The 22290-nt window shown below is 39.1% G+C and overlaps 1 protein-coding gene and 1 long non-coding RNA gene across 5 annotated transcripts in view; one reads left to right on the top strand and one right to left on the bottom strand.

The window, feature by feature from the left end:
- The window catches only part of LOC308517611, a 775374-nt gene that overhangs the window by 398166 nt on the left and 354918 nt on the right, over positions 1 to 22290 (bottom strand). The gene's annotated exons all lie outside the window — the stretch shown is intronic.
- On the top strand, positions 59 to 21887 carry LOC308518629 (glutaredoxin-like protein C5orf63 homolog). Of its 4 annotated transcripts, none has more exons than XM_081090347.1 (6): positions 59 to 103; positions 11069 to 11203; positions 13966 to 14161; positions 14459 to 14579; positions 19892 to 19948; positions 20833 to 21452. In XM_081090347.1, exons 4-6 carry the CDS (start codon positions 14466 to 14468, stop codon positions 20995 to 20997), a joined length of 336 nt encoding a protein of 111 aa, XP_080946473.1. In that variant the 5' UTR covers positions 59 to 103; positions 11069 to 11203; positions 13966 to 14161; positions 14459 to 14465; the 3' UTR covers positions 20998 to 21452. The 4 variants fall into 4 exon arrangements, with proteins under 4 accessions (XP_080946473.1, XP_080946472.1, XP_080946474.1 ...); XM_081090345.1 differs by having other exon boundaries at positions 66 to 103; positions 20821 to 21452; XM_081090346.1 differs by lacking the exons at positions 11069 to 11203; positions 13966 to 14161 and having other exon boundaries at positions 65 to 103; positions 20821 to 21887.

Below are 22290 nucleotides of genomic sequence, written 5' to 3'. Positions count from 1 at the left end.
GCGGGCGGAAGTGCGGAGCGCCTGGTCGGCGCTGGGTCGCTCTGGCGGGCGGAAGTGCGGAGCGCAGGGCGGAAGCTGCGGCTAAGCGGAAGCGGCGGCTCAGGTGGGTTTCTGTGACCGTCCCCGCTCCTCCTCCCCCCCCCCCCCCCCCCAGCCTCGCAAGCCCCTGCACTGAGCCTGACGCGGGCGGGAACGGGGCGCAAAGGAGCCCCTGGCTGTGCCGCACGCGGCCAATTTCCAGTGTCTTAGGAGAGACTTTAATTAAACCGGGAGCCATAAATCCATGAACCACCAGAAGGGGTGCAGGGATTGTAACCGTGTGTGTGTGTGTGTGTGTGTGTGTGTGTGTGTGTGTGTGTGTGTGTGTCTTCTCGCGGGTTGGCGCTCTGGGAAGTGAACAAAATAACGGGCGAGAAAAGGCAGCTTTTTAAGAGGAAGCAGGAAACATTTCAACTTCGTGCTATTTACAGTGATTCACAGAGGACCCGTCCTCGGTTTAATTAACGTCTATGAAATGGCAGTATAATCTCCACGGGCAGGCTGCTGAGATGACTCTTGATTAAAATAAATATGTTTGAGCAACCATGCCGACCTTTATTGGGGGTGAAAAGGTTGAAAGATGCAATTGGGAACATTGGGAACCCAATACTCTCTGGACCTCCTCTCCGCTTTATTGGGCAAACGCAGCCCGCTGGGTGCTGGGCAGTGAGATGATAAATCGGAGACTGTACAGTTCTCAGCAGATAGCCTTGTCGGTTACCCCCGACAGATACCAGCTCATGCAATTTTTTAATCAGAAGTAGAAAAGTTCCATCTACATTATTACTAACATGAAAAGGCAAATGCCTGTTTCTAAGTCTATCTTTAACAAAAACTAACAAGGAGTTTTTGGCCTGGGTGATCTTTATTCTTGTTTCTTTCTTTTATAAAATTTATCTTTGTTAATTTTGTTTCTTAATAGAAAGTTCTATATAATACTTCATATTTTAGAGCACTTTTTAAAAAATCCACAGTATGGCCCAAGATTTTCAGCTTCTTTGGGGTAGCCATAGTGTCTGGGATCCGTCATTCCCCAACCCTTTTAGCACATTTACTAACGTAAGCAGGGCTTCTATAACTACACAGCCACTAGAGCCATGTCTCGAGTGTGCATGACACTGCAAGTTGAGGTGGCTCTTAGAGCCACATTCTTCTCACTTAGTAATTATCTGAGGAATAGCTTATGAACATGCATATGATGCTCTCTACCAATATTTGAAGCTGTATACATTGAGATTTAAAACATTTGGGGAAAGAGGTATACCCTGGAAATAGTGATTGATTATAGCAATATTGGAGTAAGGAATTGCCTGGAACCTGTCATGAAAATTAAAATTGGTTCTGTCGTGAAAATTAAGATTGGTGGGGTAGGTACTTTAGACAGGTAGACTCTCAGATTTCTTTCTTCATGCTTCCTGTGGTCAGTAGTAGCCTCCTGCCAAGGAAGGATCAATATTTTTTGTCTCCTTCACCAGAGGAAAATGTGGCTATGTGGTTTTATTTAGATGGACTGATGGCAGGTAAGGTAATAGAAATGAGGATTTTCCAGCTTAGGAATTTATTGGACTGTATTTCTACTTTATTCCAGATACCTGACTCTATTGTACTCTTAAGCACCCAGAGGCAATGTGGAGATATGTCTTCAGAAAATAAGTTATTTTTTTATTATTAAAGTTTTTATTTCATAATGTGTGCATACTTTAGCTGGCTTATACTCTATTGCTAGGGCTCCAGGTTCCACATGTTAGCATGATGGTGCTCTGGTACAGGTAGTAAGGTTTTTTTATGTTCCTTATTTTAAATCTAATCTTGCCACTGCTTAATTCAAGGAGTGTGCATCAGAGGAAGCCAAAAGCCAGCTGGAACAGTCCCTGCATGCAGTTTTAATATTGTTTGCAATTATTTTGAAGGGGAGAAACCATCTGGATCCTGAGATGTGACGCTATACAGGTAGCAGGGACTAGTGAGCTTACTTCATTCTTCCCCTAGTTAACATGTTTGAGGGACAAAATCATTTACGGAAGAATATGCAAAATAAAAGGTTTTGGCTAAGTTTCTCATAGGTATTATACCATATCTCTAACTCCCTATCCCAGTTATAGCCACAGGGAAACTGGAGGTATAAAAACGTTATTCTCTTTTTATTTCAGTTCCTACCCAAAATAAGGTTTCCAGAGATAGAGGCAAAACTCAGAATACCTTCTATTTTAAGGAAGTATCCATCTCCAAGGATTTCAGAGCATTTCACCAGTAATACATAGTAGCAACCATTTTGGCTGCTGTAGGCTTCATCACTGCGGTATTGTATTATTTGTTTGTAAAACTTTTCCCTGCCCAAGGTGTGAATTCCTTAAGGACATGGAAAGTATCCTAATCGCTTTTATATTTCTAGTACGTGGCACAGTGCCTGGCAATTGCAGACACTCACTATATGCTACCGAAATAAAAAGACAGTGTGAAAACATCATTGGGAATGCAGCAAGGTAGAGAAAAGAATATCAAACAATAACTTTAAGGGGTTACTAGATGCAGTTATAAATGCTGCAGTCATTAATACTTTAATAACCAGCCTGGAATGGGGAAAGGCATATTTGAGAATCCATACATATGGTCACCAAACTGCCTTCCAGGGAGATCTGGCCTGTCAGTTGCAGGGCCGTTGTTGTTTAGAATGGAATATGCAAGCTGAAAGGCTTCACCAGCCCTGTCTCCACCCTCCCTCCACCCCTGCCATGCTCAAATCCTCACCCAAACACTTGTTGAGTGAATGAATATTTGAATAGTATCCATTTTAAGATATATCAAATTATTAGCTTACCTAGGGCACTCATATGTTGGTTTGGTCCTGCCTTAAGGATAGAAGACCTATATATGGTGGCTATTTTAAGTCTGGGTTGCCCAAATAACACTGAAGGAAAGCCACAAACATCTTTTCTCCTTCACTAACATTCTGGAGGAGTTCAAAATCAACTTTTTTGTGTTGTAATTGGGCAGGCATGTGGTATTTGTTGCTTCTTTTTTGCCAGTAAAATTGCAGCAGAAATCAGAATGTTACTGGAAATAAATGAACTCCCTCTCATTGTTCCTATTCTTTTCATGTTAATCATGAAATAATGGGGAAATGTCAGGAGGAAAAACATGAGGTTGAATTATTTGATTTTTTAAAAACATGTAGTTCTTCCAGTCAACCAAGAGAAAGGATACTGTTATTTAATAGAAATTCAGTAAGCAGCTTAGGACATAAGACTGAAAAAAAAAAAATCCAAAATTTAGCTTTGTTTCTCCAGATTCAAAAATAAAGCTAATCTGAATGTTTTTAGATTTAGAGATCAGAACCTCATTCTTACAGTAAAAAAATTCTGCCATCCAAAGCTGAGATTTTCCTCATTCTCTCCTTCCTTAAATTAGGCTTAAACAAATGTGGTATCTGTTATTGGTATACTCTGAGGATTAATATGTAAAGCTTTTTGAAATTTTTTTTAAAGAAAGGGGGGTGAACTTAGAGATCCCTTTTAATTCTGAAAATTGTGTGTTGGTCTCATTATATATAAAAATAGGTCATTGTTCAAGGAGAAAATATAGAGAAATGAACAAACAAATGCAGTATGGAAGGCTTTGATTAAACATTAGCTTCTTTATCCATTAAGCAAAGTCACTTCCTAGTTCCAAAATATTTTATCAGTGTTAGCTGTTAAGTAACAGAATAGGATTCAGAGGATTAGAATTCATGTAACTGAGGGTTGCTAGGGCCTGACCTCAAGAATGCTTGGTTTCCAACATTCGAATTGACCACTGTACTTCACAGGCCTACGTATTGTTGGTATCACACGTACAAGAAAATGTTAGAGTTAGTAATTAAAATGTTCCAAAGTCATTTGCTACAAAATGGCTAAAAATAAATGGAGCATCTTTCAGGTCTTGTGTGGTCATGAGAATAACTTTGCCTCTTGGGCAAGATGAATTGGAAATGGAGTGTCAGTGATGAATGGAAGACATTGCCTGAGTGGACAGATTCTGAATGACAAACAGTTGTTTTTGGAAATAGGATTGTGTGCTTTTTAAACAGCAAAGAAACTGGCATTACTAGCTGGGTACAAATAAGACTAAGATGTTTTCAGGAAATTGCCTTCTTTCTGGGCAGTATTCAGTGGCAGAAATATCTTCAAAGGGAATGGGTCATTTTGGTTAAGAAGGATAATGTGGGAAGCAGTCTGCATAATTCCTTATGCTCTTTGTTCTCATCCCTTGAACTAGAATGATTTTACCCTCATCTTAATGCTATCTTTATGGAATGAAGAAATTTTCAAATTGGTTTTTAAACTCTATTAAGCCCTCATGTATGATATAGCCCAACCACATTATTCAGGTTTTCTTGGCTTTCAGACACAGCTTTGCAGCCATTATATCATAATTGTACTGAACATTGTTGCACACTGAATTCAGGATATGCCTCTCTGGCTACAGGCCAGATGCTGAGTCAGTGTCTTTGGGGTTGAAGATAAGGGGAAGGGTGTAATATGTGCAAGCCCTGTGTGTTAACAGGAATTAGTCCAGGATCCCCTTTAGACCTCTGGGTGCAAGAGAGAGTATATAGTAACAGTACATTACTGTTCTTAATTGGTATCTGTATTTTTCTCAGCTGAATGTTTTTCTGGAAACCCTTCCCTGACATTGTAATTTGCACTAACCCCATTACTGAGTAGACCCCTCTGAAGCAATGATCTGGAAAGTGTGACTACTAAGGTCCAAAGATTCTAAAACAAACTTTTGCCTACACTAAAGATTCCTTCCCCTTCCACTCAGTATATGTCAGCTTGCTCTAGGCCTAGGCAAACACAGCACTGCTTCTGGATAGGGAGGAGAATGACAAGATGATGATGGTCTGCCATTAAATATCACTTAAAAAATAAATATAATTAATGAAGGGCTGATGCCAACACCTCTGACTTCAGGAAAAGTTACTTTGATGCCTAATCCAAAAGCAATTGTAATACATAAAATTAAAACTTTTAAAAAATCTTTATTGATTTCAGAGAGGAAGGGAGAGGGAGGGAGGGAGGGAGGGAGAGAGAGAGAGAGAGAGAAACATCAATGATGAGAGAGAACTATTGACCAGCCGCCTCCTGCACAACCCACACTGGGGATCAAGCCCACAACCCAGGGATGTGCCCTGACAAGGAATTGAACAAGTGATCTCCTGATTCATAGGTCAACACTCAACCACTGAGCCACACCAGCCAGGCAAAATTAAAACATTTTTAAAAATCACTTATAATTGTGTCTAATAATAGGAAAGAATAATACATTATTCTTCCCTTTTAAAGGTGCTTTTCCATCACAGATGCTCAAACAGCTTCAGGATGAGTACCTGGTCACTCTAATGTCAGCCCTCCATTTCCCTACTCTGTCCTTTCTGAGGCCAAGGCTTCCAGTTATGATTGAGGAGCATAAAAGCGAGTTTGTGATGAGCAGGTGCCTTTGTACTTTGCTTAGATCTGTACATAAATTTTGGTTTTTTTTAAAGGCCTGGCATTTTTAAACTGCTTCAAATTATTTGTTCTGGGCCTTTTGAAGTTTTGGATTATTGCCATGGCATTTCTTCTGCTTGTGATTTTCCCTTCCCTGATCAGGAGGACATTTGGTTCCCAAAGCCTATGGGCACAGTTTCTCCAGGTCTCAGTTAAATAAGAGAACAGAATGAGGCATAGCCTTTCCATTTTACAGTACAGATAAAACTGAGACTTAAAGAGATGAATAATTGCCTAGCATCTCCGAACTACTTAGTGGCAGTTGCCTGTCTTTTGGGGTTTACCTCTATGAAATCATCACCTAGTGACATCCTTAATAGAAGATAAATATGTTGGTTCTTTAATTAGTGATAGCCTGTCTTAGAAATTTGTATTTCAGTGATGTCCACAATCCTAAATCTTCAACTATTTGTTTGAAATATTTTTCGTTTTTGTAATTCCCTATTTCTGAGACTGCTATACTTGTGATTTAAATCTTCCATTTGAGGCCAGTTGAAAGCACATTTCAGTCAATAGATCCATCATCATCATTAATACTAGTATTAATAACAATACCTTCCTTGTAGTATTACTTAGTAATAAAATATTAAGCCTTATTTCTCTATTCTGCTTTAAATTTATACAAATGTTTTTACTTTTATTGTCTCTTTTTAAGACACTCAATCACCTTTTGCCTTTACTCTTTCCCCCAACACACAGCCTACATCCTCACCAAAAATATCTATTTTTAGTTAATAAGTTATATTAGGCAAGAACCAGACAGGTATTTCATTTTAGGGGTAAGCATTGGTTGGAAGATTTCATTCGTTTGCAGCAGCAGCAGACATATCTGACTTGTGGCAGATTCTTTCACTATCCCTTTTCTAGTCTGAGCACTCATCACTCTTTTTGACAATGGGCCCTCATTCTGGAAACACTTTCCCCCCTTGGTTTCTGTGATGACACTTTCCTGGTTTGCATCCTACCTCACCAACTTTTTATTCTGCCTACTTTGCTGGCTCCTCTCTACCCAACTTCTAAATGTTCGATTTCCTCAGAGATCTGTCCTGTCTTTTTCTATATTATTATTTCAATGATCTCATCTAGTTTCCTACATGTAAATACAAATCCTAAACTGATGGAGTCTTCAGTTTTATCTTTAGCTCTGGCTTCTCTCCTGATGACAAAACCTGCATACGCCACTCTCTACTTGTCCCTCATTGAGGTCTGGGTTCCATCCATTTCTCAACCTCTTCCTGCCTCAGTTGTCCTCATTTTAGTAAATGGCACAGCCCCTACCAGAGGCTCAAGGCCAAAAACTGGCAGTGTCCTTACCATCATCTTTTCATTCCTCATATCCAAATCATTGTCAAGGCTCGTTGGCCCTGTTTCTGCCCTCATCCACACCCTCCTCACCCAGGCTACTGCACTAGCCCCCTAACTGAGTCCCTACTTCCACTCTTGTTCCCCAACAATTTATTCTTCATACAGCTGCTAAAGGGATCTTTTAAAAATGTATCTGAGATCATGTTACTTCCCTCCTCTAAATCTAATTGTACTTAATAAAACCGTGTTCCCTAACAGAGCCCACAAGGCCTTAAGTGATATAATCCCCAGAGACTGTTTTTGAACCCCTGCCTCCTGCCACTCTTCCCCTTGTTTATTGTGCTTCAGCCACTCAATCATTTTTATTTATTTTTTAATAAGCCAAGGTAGTGCTCACCTTGGAGCTTTTGTACTACCCTAAATGCTCCTCCTTCAAATGTTCCTCTTCCTTTAGTCTCAGCAAAAAATGACACCTCAGAGTACCTTATTAAAGGACCTGCCTTATCAATAGCACATCACCCTGTTTTACTCCCTCCCCCCTCTCTCTATTTATCACTACCTAATGCTGTCTGGCATTAAAGAGACTCTTTACTGCCACTAGAATATGGACCCCATGAGGGCAGATACTTTGTTTTCTTTTTTAATTATTTATTGTTGAAGATACTTTGCTTTCTTGTTCACCACGGAACCCAGCATCTATAATAGCATCTAATACATGGGAAACATCAGATAACTTGAATGAATAAATGAATGACTCTCATCCCACACCTAAATTGCCATAATTGGCCCCTAACTCTTTCCCACCTCCATTCTCCTTTTCTCTGCAATCTGTCCTGCATGCTGCTGCCAGATCAGTCTTCCAAAACTGATTTTATCACATCACATTCTTGTTCAAAACGCTTCAGTGGCTCCCATCAAACAGACCTCAGCATTCCTACTCAGCGCCTTTGTGTCTAACCCCAACTTTGGGTGCTTCCCCTTTTTTTTACATCCAAATCCTCCATGATTTAGGATCCTCCTCTAGTGGAAGCACCTCCAATTCAGCCCATGGTGCTCTTCTCTTCCTTTCTCGTAACATTTACAGTAGCCCATTAGATGTCCCTGTCGTAATTTCCTATATTTACATTATTTCAGTTAAGATTTAACTCCCTGTCACCCCGATAAATTTAATTAATTTTTTTTAATTTAAAAAAGAGTTTAACTTTTTTCTACTGAATCCAATGAAGTACATCTCTCCATGATTCTTGTTGTTTGTAACTAGTATGTGGAGTTGGTTCCTTCATGTGAGAGTTTTATTTGGAGGGCAAGAAATGAGCTAAACACCAAACAGGATGAAGAAAAAAAATGTATGGCTTAATTTTACTGAGAATTTGAAGGGTGTGGGATATGGGGGCACAGTGCATATACTAAATGCTGTATACCATCAGTTAAACTATAATCTTACCAGATAGGCAAGGCCCACACTTCAAACAGTTAAAGAACTTTTTCACAGAGCAGTGTGTTGAATGTAAATTAACATAGCACCCGATGAGTACAAACTGAGGAATAGACACTTGAAAAATCCCACAGTCATGGTAATAATTGGAAGGGAAATGCAAATGGATTTTTGTCTCTAGACTTGTCTGTGACCACTCATTCCTTTCTCGGACTGGTTCCCTACTGGCTTCTCTGGCCCGCTGTGTGGTGAACCTACTGGCACTGAAATCTGGAAGTAGAAGCTGCAGGGAGTATGGTGGACGTGTGGTGTGAAAGGCTGCTTCTCACTCCCCAGGGCTGGGTGATCATTTTGCAATGTCAAATCATTATGTTGGACAGCTGAAACTAATACAATGGTATATGTCAAATATACCTCAATTAAAAAAAAGAAAGAAAGGAAGGAAGGAAGGAAGGAGGGAAGGAAGGAAGGAAGGAAGGAAGGAAGGAAGGAAGGAAGGAAGGAAGGAAGGGAGGGAGGGAGGAAGGGAGGGAGGGAAAGGAAAGAAGGGAAGAAGGGAAGAAAGGAAGAAAGGAAGAAAGGAAGAAAGGAAGAAAGAAAGAAAGAAAGAAAGAAAGAAAGAAAGAAAGAAAGAAAGAGAAAAGAAAAGAAAGGAAAGAAGGGAAGAAAGGAAGGAAGGAAAGAAGGAAGGAAGGAAGGAAGGAAAGAAAGAAAGAAAGAGAGAAAGAAAGAAAGAAAGAAAGAAAGAAAGAAAGAAAGAAAGAAAGAAAAGAAAGAGGAAGAAGAGAAGGAAAGAAGGAAAGAAAGAAAGAAAGAAAGAAAGAAAGAAAGAAAGAAAGAAAGAAAGAAAGAAAGAAAGAAAGAAAAGAAGGAAAGAAAGCAAGCAAGCAAGCAAGCAAGCTGAACATGAGGCCATGCACAAGTGGGTGGTTAGCTCAGGGTCTTTGTTGCAACATCTTGCCTGAGTTGGCTCCACTTCCTAGGCAGTTCCTTTGACCAGGTACCCTGACTCCTGAGGCTGAGGTGAGGGCCCCTCTCCAGGTTAGGCCTTCCACCCCCACCCCCTGTTTCTGTTCTGTAGACTCATTCTAGCCCTGCTTAGTCCCTTGGAATTGACCTCTCAAAATATCTGCTCAGTTTTCAGTTTTGCATGCTGCCTCTCCTTGTCACTCTTGGCTCCAAACTTGTAACCAAGATCCCAGGCTAGGCAGCCACTTGTTTGAGGAGAGGGATGTTTGGACATGGCTGACTGACCAAAATGCACATAGGAGCATTTGTCCCTGTTTCCCTGGATTAGGTAGAACCCAGTGACCCAGAGTCCCTAAGCGCAACCCCACATCATTACATAGACTTTCAGTGATCTATCTATATAAAACCCTAATATGCAAATTGACCGAACAGCAGAACGACCTGCGGAACAACCAGTCAGCGTGGGGCAGGGCCAGTGAGCAGGTGGTACCAGGCTGCCAGCCAAGGCAGATGCCAGCAGGGGGACCCCCCCAATCGCCCCGCCGGTCACCCCGCAGATCAGCCCTGATCGCCGGCCAGGCTTAGGGACCCTACCCATGCACAAATTTTGTGCACCAGGCCTCTAGTCTAAAATACAGGCAGTCCTCGGGTTACGTTGGAGATCCGTTCCTACAGCGCAACGTAACTCGATATTCACCATAAGTCGGAACCCCCCTACACAAGCACCTACGTCACTCACATGGAGCACATACACAGCAGTAATAAAGTGAAACAGTAAAAAAAATTTAAAAGAAAGATAACAATTTCTGACCTTTCCTTGTGATAAATAATAAAAAAAACACAAAGCACATATGTACATACGTTGAAATGACAGAACATTTTTTTTTTTAATAAATACTGTAAATGGGAGATTGCGATGTAACCACGAAACGACATGTTGAGTCTGACGTAACCCGAGGACTGCCTGTAATAGGTTTTGTTCCCAATAGGGGTGTGTGTGTGTGTGTGTGTGTGTGCACGCGCGCACGCATGTGTGCCTGTGCGTGTGTGTTTCTAGCCATCTGGATAAAATAGGAATGTTATCCTTAGATGGTAATGAATGTGAAATGGCACTTAACATCTCACATGGCACAAATGGCTAAATGGAAGCCCTGAGCCTCTCTTTATGGAACAGGTTCAGTGAGAGCCACGGTAATAGTGTTTGGTTAATGTCAGTACAGCATTAAATTTACATTATACTCTTGTGAAGAAGCTCCAACATTACCTGCTAATAACCAAGGTGGTACTTGGGCTTAGATAGACTTTTTGATTTTGCACATGAACTAACACTGCGGCTTGCTGATGAGGGATTATGTGAGCTTGGAGATTTGGTGTGCCAAAGGATTCTTTGTATGAATAAAAATTCTGGTCAGTGAAGGTCAGTTTCTCTACTCAAGCGAGAACAATGTTATTTCCCTTCTAATCAGACACACACAGTGTTTGAAGACTCCAAGAGTCCCATATAAGTGATGTGCAGCCATCGTCTGGTCAGCATCTCATGCAAGAAATGAATAATCCTTAATAGAGCTCAAATGACCCTGGCTTTTTTCTGTACTCTAATCAGTTGCTTTAATGGTATGCCTTCAGTGCTTCACAGGGAAAATGCTATAGAGTTAAGTTATCTTCATCTTACTTCAAGGAGGGCTGAATTGGTCCAATCAATCCTCCCCCCATGTTGTACTTGATTCTGCTATAAAGACCACTGAAGTCAGCCTCAGTTTTGTTAAAAGCCAGCATTCCCTTTCTCTTTCAGGGTGATGTGCCCCTGAGCAGCAGTGGACTTGAAACAGCAGGAGTCACCATCTTTATTGTTCGGCTGTGCAATTTGTTTTAGGCACATTCTAAATCCAGTCTTATGCCTCTTGCTTTTTTTTTTTATGTGACAAAGGTGACCCAATTGTGATTCTTTGATATTATGAACACAGCTCTTTTTGCTCGTATCACAGAGGCATGTAACAAAATACAAAGGATAAAGTTATGTCTCTGTGTAGTAAGGACACATACTTCATGACTAAATTCAATGACATAATCAAAAAGGTGTTGTCCTCTCACAGTCATGAGCTAACAGCCAAAGACTGCCTTTCAGAATATTTTTATAGTGCTGAGATACTGTTAAAAAATAATAGAACTAATGAAAATGTCACATTGACAGAGTAGCCCGTATTAAGATTTTACTTCAAGAAGGCATGACTATGTGAATGTGACTTTGACAGCAATGGTGTTAGGTTTACAAAGTTAATAAAAATATTCTAAGGAGAATATTATAGAGTTTCAGTTGGAGTGTATAATTTTTTCATCTTACCTTTTATTTCTAGAACTAAGTGGACTCCAGTGTTCAGAATTTTAGACTGGATGTCTTAGTTCTGCCTAGGAGAGGTATATGGAACTTTTTCTTTATATCAAGCTCTAATATAATTTTATCATATAAAGGAATAAGTTAATTTAACAATATGGTAAAATGCATGTGCCTTAGGAAATTTGGAAAATATGCAGATAGTAAAAATTACATAACGCTAAAGTATTGCTCAGTAAATAAATATGCAATGTTTAAGTGATTAAATACGTACAGAAAGTAGAAATGAAGATTAGCAGTACAAAAGAGAACTCATTTTAAACAGACTAGTTGTAGCATCACTGAAGACTTTACTTAGCACTCTGGGTTGGCTGAACAAATATTCCTGCAAATCTGGAATGAATAGCAACTCTGTTTACTATGACAGGCTTTATTTGTCTTGGGCACAACCAAGACCACATGCTGTGTTTTGTCATGTTGGAAATACTGAAGCAGATTTCCATTGTGAATGTGAATTGTTTTTTCAAGCTTTAACACCTTAGTCTCAACTCAGCTAGGTAAAAGCAATACATTTTCCTTTCCTTACCAGCCAGACATCAATAAATCTTAAATCCCTCCACCAAAAACATGTCAGGCAGTTCAATGTCCTAGTTGTAGTCTCACGTCACAGTCGTAGATGACCTGATTCTTCTTATTTCCAAGGACTGTCTTTCTGCCTTTATTCCAACAAAACTGTTAATTTCCTTTATCCTCCATATAGTACAGCTTCCTTAACTCCATACCCTACAAAGATGTGATACTGATGGCATTGGGCCTTCTCAATGATGCAGACATTTCCACCTAGTATAAACATGGCTAACATTCAACTTTCCCCCTCGTTTATATCCTGGGTAGACAAAGCCATGTTTAGCAGCTGTTGTCTCCAATTACATTCACCTTTTAGAGTTGTTGATTCTTCTGAATTTATGGAAAGTGTGTATATCAGGGCTTTACATTTGTTGCAAGTGGCACAGCATATCATGAAATTATTTAGATATATTTTCCACCTTAGAGTAATGCTGGGTAGCAGATCCTTGCAAAATTCTCATCACAGTCTTTGTTTATGCATAATGATTATTTAGTAAGCAGGGAGATTTAGGGAGAAGTAGAAGACTAAGGGTTTAAGAGTGAAGGAAAGGTTGTTGTTTTCACAGATTAGGATCAAATCTTTTTGTCCTGTGGTCTTTATTCTAGTTTGATATGGATTGGTGTTTTTCTTTAAAGTCTCTTATCATTCTGTCTGAAATGAGTTTAAGGCTAATCTTATACTGAGAAGCCTGGTAACCAGTAGGGATTAGCATGTAATTAATACAGTTTTGCTGTGGAGCAGTGCAGGGAGAGATTTGAGGTGGTGGTAAAGGGGCTGGAATCAGCCGCAGCACCCTCACCCACAATTTTATGGACACTGTGGAGCACTAACCTTTAGTTATGATATGACATCTGCCCAAATAGTGACTCTGTGCACACTGAATGTCTGATCAGGGTTAGAGGTGAGACTAAAGAGGGGGAGAAAGACTCACTTCAATACTTTTAACATTCAAAGAAATATATGAACACCTACTATGTGCCAGGTTAATTGTAGATGCTTGGGGATACTGGGTGACCAGTACCTGCTCTTATAGAACTCACATTATGTATAAGGGTCATATAGGTAAAGAAAAAATTTTAGATAGTAAAGTATAAAAAAAACTATAGCAAGTATGAAGAAAGAGGGTTGTGGGCTGACCAATAATAATTGTAAGAAAGTCACTAAGGCATCTATCTCTAAGGAGGTGGCATGAGCCCAGACCAAGTGAGGAGAAGCTACTTCAGGGCTTTTCATATAAAGGGACAGCAAGTGCAGAGATCCTGATGAAGGAATTATCTTTGGTCATTCAAGGAACAGAAAGAGAATCTTTGTGTCTGCAACTTGCCAAGATAAAGGAGGGGAAGGTGATAGATGAAGTTGAAGAGATAGGAGTAAAGCAAAGTTATGCATATTCCAAGAATGAATTCATCTTGGGGATATTGGTAAATGATAAACTCAACAGTTCAAAGTGAAATGATCCTCTTTGTAGTTTAAGGACAAATATGGAGGATAACTAGGAATAAGTAGGGTGTCTTATGTCAAACAAAGTAGCAGCATGAGGGAGCTTCACAGCCTAGTGTTTGACATGAAGCTATTATCAAACTGCTCTTCCTGGAATATTTCAGTAGAAACACTAGCATATTTGTATGTTTTCAAAAATGATGGCAATTTTCTTTTAAAGTACTTCTTGAGAAGTTGAGAGTAAATTTTTGTTTCTGACAAGTTAACTCGATCTAATTCTCCCCTATAGTTCCTCTGTACAACTGTGTTTCCCATCCCCGCAGAGGGGCATAGATCTCATGACCTTCAGCTGGGGACTTGTGCTGCTTACTTATGGCTGGGTGTTGGTGAATGCTTGCTAATAAGATAAGCTATCTCAGAGAATAAAATTCATCTCAGCAAAGTCCACATTTTAGGGGATCATCAGGATGGGGCAAAATCTGCAGGTAAGATTTAATTTTGTATTCAAATGAACCCATGCAGTTTGCTTACAGAAACTAAGTGATTAGCTACACAGCTAATCCATAAGTATGGATTTTTCCCCCCATTCTAAATTTGGTTTTGTTTGGAATACAGTGAGTGTGCAGGCATGGTACAGATTTGCCATACATCTGACACTCCTGGACTTCAAAAAGCAATTCTGAAATCTTCAAATTCCATCACAGGCTTGCAGCTTACTGTTCATATTATAAAGAGCAAAGTGTAGAGCACCTATGTTTATTGGTTTGTTTTTCTTTTGGCAGAAGCAAGATGCTCTGGTTTCAAGGAAATAGCATACAATTTGCCAAGTACTCCTTTAGACTCTTCCTGAGAAATCTCTCTGCCTCTAAGACTATTCTGCCTGTGCTGACCTTATTCACAAAGGTAGAGTGAAAAATAAAATTACTGCTTTAAAAACATAAAGTATTTAGACCATTGGGTAAAGAAAATAAGAAAGAAAGACGTTGAAAGTAAAGGAATAAACATTCTTCGGACCTGTTCCTCAGTTTTTCAGTTTCAGTATCAGCAGTAGTAACTCTATTTCCTCCCCAGATACCTCATTGTCTCACAATTAGAGGTTAAATTAATATATTTAGTAGTCATCTGAGAACCCTACATTGAAAGAAAAAGCTATCAGATTATAATATGATGTTTATAAATGTATCACTTGGAAACTTAGTTCTTATTATTTGTGATAGTTATGTTCTATAAAGTCGCCAAAAACACTGAATTAGCAAATGCTGGACCTTTGCTCCTAGGGAAAATACAGGGTTAGATTCCTATGAGCTTCCGTTAACATTTTTGTCAATCAGTCAGTGCATAACCTTGTTCTGTTTAAAGACACCTTGTTTAATACATGTTGTTGATTCATTAATATTGAACTCATAGCCAACAGCACTATAACTCATGCCTGAACAAAGCTTATCTAACACAATATTTTCTCCATAAGGCACATCAAAGCCTTCTTGTGCTTAGAAGCATTAGACAGCACCTCAACACTATTAACAGGAAGCACAAAAAATAAAAAAATAAATGGCACTAAACAGATCACAAGAAGGACGCTTGTTTACACATATGAGCTGAAACAAGGAGGCAGAGCATCATCTTGTTCAATCTCAGCTGGAATGTAACTCAAAATGTGCTCTGTTCTGTACACATGCATGTCGGTGAATGACTACAAAAGGTCCATGAGTTTTTGATCTTGGGGTTACAAATAAGTTTCAGTGAATAAGTGAACTCACAAACACAGAATCCACAAGTAATGGGGATTGACTGTGTTTTCTTACCCCTGACACTACTTTTAAAGTATAAAAGTAGTTTAAAATACACACACACTAATCTTAAAGTATAAAAGTAGTTTAAATTTTTAAGAGCTTTCCCCCCCTGATATTTATAATATAAGCATTGCTGATTTTCTTTTGCTAGTTAACATTACTTTGTGTGATTTATAATCAAAAAAAAGAAATAAAGTGCAGGGTAATGGAATTAACTTCAGTGAATAATACTGCAATTCAAACCAAAAAAAAGCATTGTGTTTAATAGATTTTTCATAATTCGGGCATTTTAACAATTTAAAAATATCTGATGGCTATCTAACAGGAAAGCTTTAAAAACTTTTAAAAATTAATATCTCATTGAGAATAGTTACTCTAAACTACTTTTCATATCCATGAGTATATACCACACTGTTGGAAATTATGGAACAAAACTATTTCATCATCTGTGTCTATATATGAGAAATGCATGTGAGAATTAACCACAAAAATAAAATAATCCCTAAAGCAAATGGTGCTCATTCAGCCTAACAATTCTGCACTATTTTTCAGTTTGAGCAACGGCCAAGTTAGCTGAAAACATTTGCAAAAACACACACTAATCTTCCATTCAGCTTAAATTTTGTACTGAACTCTTTATATGTGTCATTAGGCATATAATATCACTCTCACCTTCAGGAGTTCACAATCCAAAGAAAAAGCACAGTATTAGCTCTCTTTCAGTTATAAATAATAAAAAGTACGTCCCAGAGTGGCTTAAACAAAAAGGGATTTTATGGCTTGATCTGGTTTCAGGGGTAGCTTCATTCTGAAACTAAGCAGTTGCCAATCTCTTCAGTTCACATCCTCTGGGTTAAACTGTCTTGACTCTGCCTCTTCTCATGAATGACTGCAGTGATGCCAAGCCCCAGATCTCACAGCTTGGGTATCAGAAACTCCAGCAAAAGCCTCATAGCTATCTATTGGCTCTGATCTGCCCAATCCCTGAGCCATTCCATTTTAGCCAAAGGGATAGGATGTGCTTGCTGATTTGCCTTGTTTCTCAGGAATGGAGTCCACCACATGCTGAGAGCAGTTCCTGTGAGGCAAAATTACAGCATTCTTGCTGCAAGAGGTATGAGTGGTGGACAACCAACCCAACAAATGTTTGTTACATTTCAGGGCTAGAGTAAATAAGTGCTCTATTGGTGCCATAGAAAATCCTAGACAAGGATGTTTGAATGGTCCAGATCACTGAGTCTTACCCTTTTTCAGTTTATAGACTTCTTCAAAATTTGATGGACCTTTTCTCATAAACACACACACACACACACACACACACACACACACACACACACACGATAATTTGCACAAACTTCTATGGATACTAGCTCTTAAAAACAAAACAAGAAAAACCCTGATCTAGGCTCTATTGAAGTGTTTTATTATAAAAGCAAAATGTTAGTAATATGGTATTTCTGCTACTTAGCTTGTTCTTGTTTTTCCTTTAAGAACTTCTACTGACTTTTTGAAACTTTCTCAGAAAAATGTCAACATGATTATCTCAACACATCACAGACTATTCGTAATCTGTTTATTGATGATGCTCATAGTAACAGCATGAGCCTAATTCTCTGAACCAGGAAATTAGGGCCAGAAAGATCCTTCTGAAGGAAAACTGACTTTTGATGCTGTGGGTCCTTATTTTGAAATAAGCTGTGAGTCTCAGGACTGCACCCTATTTGAAAAGACAAAGCTCTGCCTACAAAGAAGACTTTTTATTTTAACTAAAGTTACTGTCATTTACAGTGAGTTTGGGGAAATAATAAGATAAAAATAACTTTCATAGTCCTTGCATCAATAGGCTACCACATTTCATAACTTTAATGGTTGTAAAAAAAACAAGGAGAAAAAAAACACACCTTGAAGGACAAAATATGTGGCTGCCGAAGTGTGTGTGATTTACTGTTGTACATTCACAGTCTTGCAGGGACTGAGAAGCTCACAGGTGTGGACAGACCCTATTCACTGGTGAGGCCTGTGCAGAAGAGTGTAAACCCTCTTGTGTACTGAGCTGTGCACCTGATACTGTAAACAGACTATAATAACAATGTCTCATATGGACACGAGAATAATCATGGGTTAGCAGCAAGCTTTTTAAAATGTTTTTACTTAAATGTAAAGGAGAAAAAAAGGGGGGCGGCTTTTCCCCAGAGTATCATGCGTGAACCTAAAACACCCTGACCTCTTTCTCTCCTTCATTGTATGAATAACCAACCCTGAGAGCACCTCTTAGAACTGGTTTTAACCTTTAGCTGCAGCAACTGTGCTGTCGCATGTGTGTGTGTGTGTGTTTGTGTGTGTGTATATATATATATATATATATATATATATATATATATATATATATATAGGGTGTGTGCATCATACATTGCACATACCCTTGGACATGTGTGCATATATATGATGTTGTACTCATTGCACATACCCTCGGATCCCACAGTTTGGTCACCCTCCCAGCTTCCCGTTTATAGTATGATGAGTTAACAAGTGATGGCCTACACAAAGTGAGACCCAGCTATTTAATCTCTTGCCAGATATCACGCCTCTTGGTGGAATTATACAGGTTTTTGTAAAAAGGCCTTGCTGCTGTCTCAGCAGCCAGTCAACTTATAGGTTGTTGTTTTTTTCTGGGTTTTTGTTTTCTTTCTAATGGAGGTGTGAAAAGTTCTACATTCAGTTGAAGTTCCTGGTGAAGAACCACAATTGAAATTTTTTCAGTGATAAAAATTTGTATATTTGTATGTCAAACAGTCTAGCTAAAACTTGATGTAAATTCCTCCTTTTTTGCTTAATGAATATAATTTATTCAGTATGAAATCTTTATATGTTTCATGTGTTAAGAATAAATGTACATTAAATCTTGGTTAAAAAAAAGCTGTGAGTTAAGCTGGGGGAAGGGCCTTTCTTTTACATAAGAGCTTATCTCTTCCTGTCATGTTAAAAAGCAGATCCTATATAATAAAAGGCTAATATGCAAATTATCCCCTTGATGAGGCCGGCCCACCAACTGCCCGCAGCCCCTCCCCCAGGCCAGTCTGGCCTGATTGGCCCCAATTGGGGCTGGCCAGCCAAACCCCACCAATGCATGAATTCGTGCATGAATTCATGCACCGGGCCTCCAGTCTTATATAATAAAAGTCTAATATGAAAATTGGCCAAACAATGGAACAACCAGTCGCTATGACACTTACTGACCACCAGGGGGCAGACGCTTAACACAGGAGCTGCCCCCAGCCCACAGACCCCAGGCCAGCCAAGGCAGGTGCCAGTGGGGCCCCCCTGATCACCCCACCAGTCACCCTGCAGAGGGAAGCGACCAGCAGTGGAGAGCGAGGCCAGCGGGTGGGTGATGCCAGGCCAGCCAAGGCAGGTGCCAATAGGGGCCCCCGATTGCCCCACCAGTCACCCCACAGATTGGCCCTGATCACTGGCCAGGCCTAGGGACCCTACCTGTGCACGAATTTCGTGCACCGGGCGTCTAGTTTTATATAAGCACCAGGAATGTTGAGTATATTCTTAGCTCATTGCAAGAGAACCTATAGCTAGTTCTTATTCATGAAATCTAGTCCTGAGAAGCCTTTAAAATCTGCCAACAATCCATAGCATTCTCAACAGACTCCTCTACTATGTGGTTAGAGCACAAACAACAACAGGCACTAAAATGTGCTTGCTTCTCAGGTGGAGAATTATCTGGAAAACCTATTGTTGACACTTATAATGGGGAAGAGACAAGACATTAAAGAGTTGGTACATTCATCATCTGAAATATTTTTCCCTTTTTAAAGATGGGACACTCATTATCTAACTCTATCCTAGTGGGTTTATTCCTGTGCATTAGGAGAAACAGGCTGGCAAAGCTCAGTGTCCCCCATTCAAGATAGACTTTTAGCCACTCTGGTGATGTCAGCCAGGCCAGGAAGGTGCTCCTTGGAGTATAGATCAGTGAAAAATAATTTTCCCAGCTATCAATTAGATGAAGCCAGTGACAAGAAAATGTAAGCATCTAAATGTATTGTGTATGTGTATATGTACATATGTATCTATATATCTACCTGTAATACATATCTAATAAATAGATACATTTGTGATGTACATATATATTATGTGTATATACACATGTATGTGTAACAAATGTAAACATCTAAATTTATTAGGTAGGTAGATTGATTTATGGAGACAAATCAAAATAAAACATCTGAAAAATGCTGAAAGCCCATTTACTATGAAATATTAGCTCTTTATAAGAGTCTATGACAATGTTTTATTTTGGAAATGAACGTGTAGAAAACAACCTGTTAAAATACGTATAATCTGCTTCTGTGGTTTTTGTCAGGTTGCTGCCATTCTTGGGTCTCATGGCTTTATTTTTCCTTCCTGTAGGATCCATGTCCCCTTTGTGATGAAGCTAAGGAAGTGCTGGAGCCTTATAAAAACAGGGTAATGTAGTACAGGTTGGCTTTATGTATACGGGATGGATATAAGGTATCTGGATCCTTTCTTTAGGAAAAGAGCATAAATGACTTTTCATTTACATTTTCTTTCTGATTTTCAGAGAGAGAGATGTTAGTGCTAATTTCCATAAAATCATTACCACTAGGTGTTTCTCTGAGCAGTACTTGTTTCCTTACTCTTTCTTTAAAATATATTTTATTGATTTTTTACAGAGAGGAAGGGAGAGGGATAGAAAGTTAGAAACATCAATGAGAGAGAAACATCTATCAGCTGCCTCCTGCACACCCCCTGCTGGGGATATGCCCGCAACCAAGGTACATGCCCTTGACCGGAATCGAACCCGGGACCCTTCAGTCCGCAGGCTGATGCTCTATCCACTGAGCCAAACCGGTTAGGGCTGTTTCCTTACTCTTAATGTGAGTCAAAGTTAAATATCAGGTGCTGTATTCATGCTTTTTCAAAACTTTTGTCCCTATTCCTTTTCTCTTATTTTGTCATTTCCATGGTTCACCTGTAGTAAAGCATGACATTTTTTAAAACCAAAACATGTCTTTCCTGATTCTCAGGAAGTTTCCCTGTGAGGACATATTTTATTTCATTGGGAATGGAGTAGTGCCTGGACACTGAATGTGACAGGTATAACAGAAAAGTAGCAAAATCTGGAGTTATGGAATATAATGAAATCAACCAAGTGGTGGAAATCAGGGACATTAGATTACTTTGGACCTCACACAAACAAACAACAATAACAAAAACCTCTGAGCGTTAGAACCAGTCTCAGGATCAGTTTGTCACTAAAGTTATTGCATCATTCCATGTTCTCAAAAATATAGAGCTTTAGTCTGTCTCTGTTTCAGTTTATTTTACAGGAGGTGGACATCACACTTCCAGAAAACTCTGTTTGGTATGAGAGGTATAAATTTGACATCCCCGTCTTTCATTTGAATGGCGAGTTTCTGATGATGCATCGAGTAAACATCTCAAAACTTGAAAAACAGCTCCAGAAACTTGAGCAGCAAGGTACTGGAGGCTGATGAAAGCCCTTGTGATTTTCCATCCTCGCTGTCCAGAAGGCATCTTCCCAAGGAAATGACCACGGCCTTGTATTCCTTTTGTCAACTGTCACACAGCCCTAATAAGGTCTGAACTTAGTGGTACCAAATAAATGTTGACATTTCTCTTCTGATTGATGGAAGTACCAATGTGAAAACTGTTTACCTTTGGCATTTTATGAAATAAGAGGAGTGTGTTGGCAGGGAGGGTGGGAGAAATCCATTTGTTTTATTTCTTTTTCTCTTTTGTTATTTGTATTAATATGGAAACATTTCACATTCATTGGACAGGGCCATTTATAGGAAGAAGGCTCTATATCCCTGCTGCTGCCCCGAGGGCTTAACTTTTTAATGGAGGAATAAATGCTCTTCCTCTCAGTAGATAAAGTGAAATGTGAATTGTTAATAACTGTGCACAGTCAATAAAGGGATGTTTTAACAAATACATCTGCATAAGCCTGTTTCGGTGGAACTTAATAATACCTGTTTAAAATTAAAGCTCATTTTTCTGGGTAGGAGAGAATAATTATCTGAGCCAAAGAAAGCTTCATTTAAGAAAAACAAAAGAAAGATATAAACTCCCAAAATGTATATAAGGATCTCAACATGCTTTGCATGTAGTCAGTGAGTTGATTTGTAATATTTGAGTACTGCCTTTGTTAGTTTTTCAGTTACCGTCAATTGAGTTAATTAAGCTTATTATGAAACAGTTTTTAATATCTTATGAAAAATTCACTTCTGACCATAACTGGACAGATATGTCATCTAAAACCAAAATGTTTTTTGCCATTTTATGTAAAGTATTAAAAATGTAGTTGTGTACTCTTATTTATATTTAGTCAGGCTTGGCCAGTATAAAAGTGGGTTCATTTAAAAACAAAACTGCCTTTTCCTCTTAAAATCATATCATTGCAATTTTATCAATAATGAAATTCTTCTTTGAACTATTTTAATGAATTTGGATATTGTGAGTTCCTTGGCTAGATTTAAATTTGACCAGTATGGCCAGGCTGGTGTTTCTCAGTGGTTAAGCATCGACCTATGAACCAGGACGTCATGGTTGGATTCCCAGTCAGGACTCATGCTGGATTGTGGGCTCAATCCCCAAAAGGGGGCATGCAGGAGGCAGCCAATTGATGATTCTCATCATTGATGTTTCTATCTCTCTTTCCCTCTCCCTTCCTCTTTCAGAAATCAATAAAAACTTTTTTAAAAAATGTCATATATGAGGAGTAATCCAACATTCAGAAATTTTCAGGGACTTAGCTTGAGGAC

This window comes from Myotis nattereri, assembly GCF_964212035.1.
Source record: "Myotis nattereri genome assembly, chromosome: 4".
NCBI lineage: Eukaryota > Metazoa > Chordata > Mammalia > Chiroptera > Vespertilionidae > Myotis > Myotis nattereri.
Note: the sequence above shows the minus strand (reverse complement) of the source record. Positions and strands in the feature narration are given on the sequence as shown.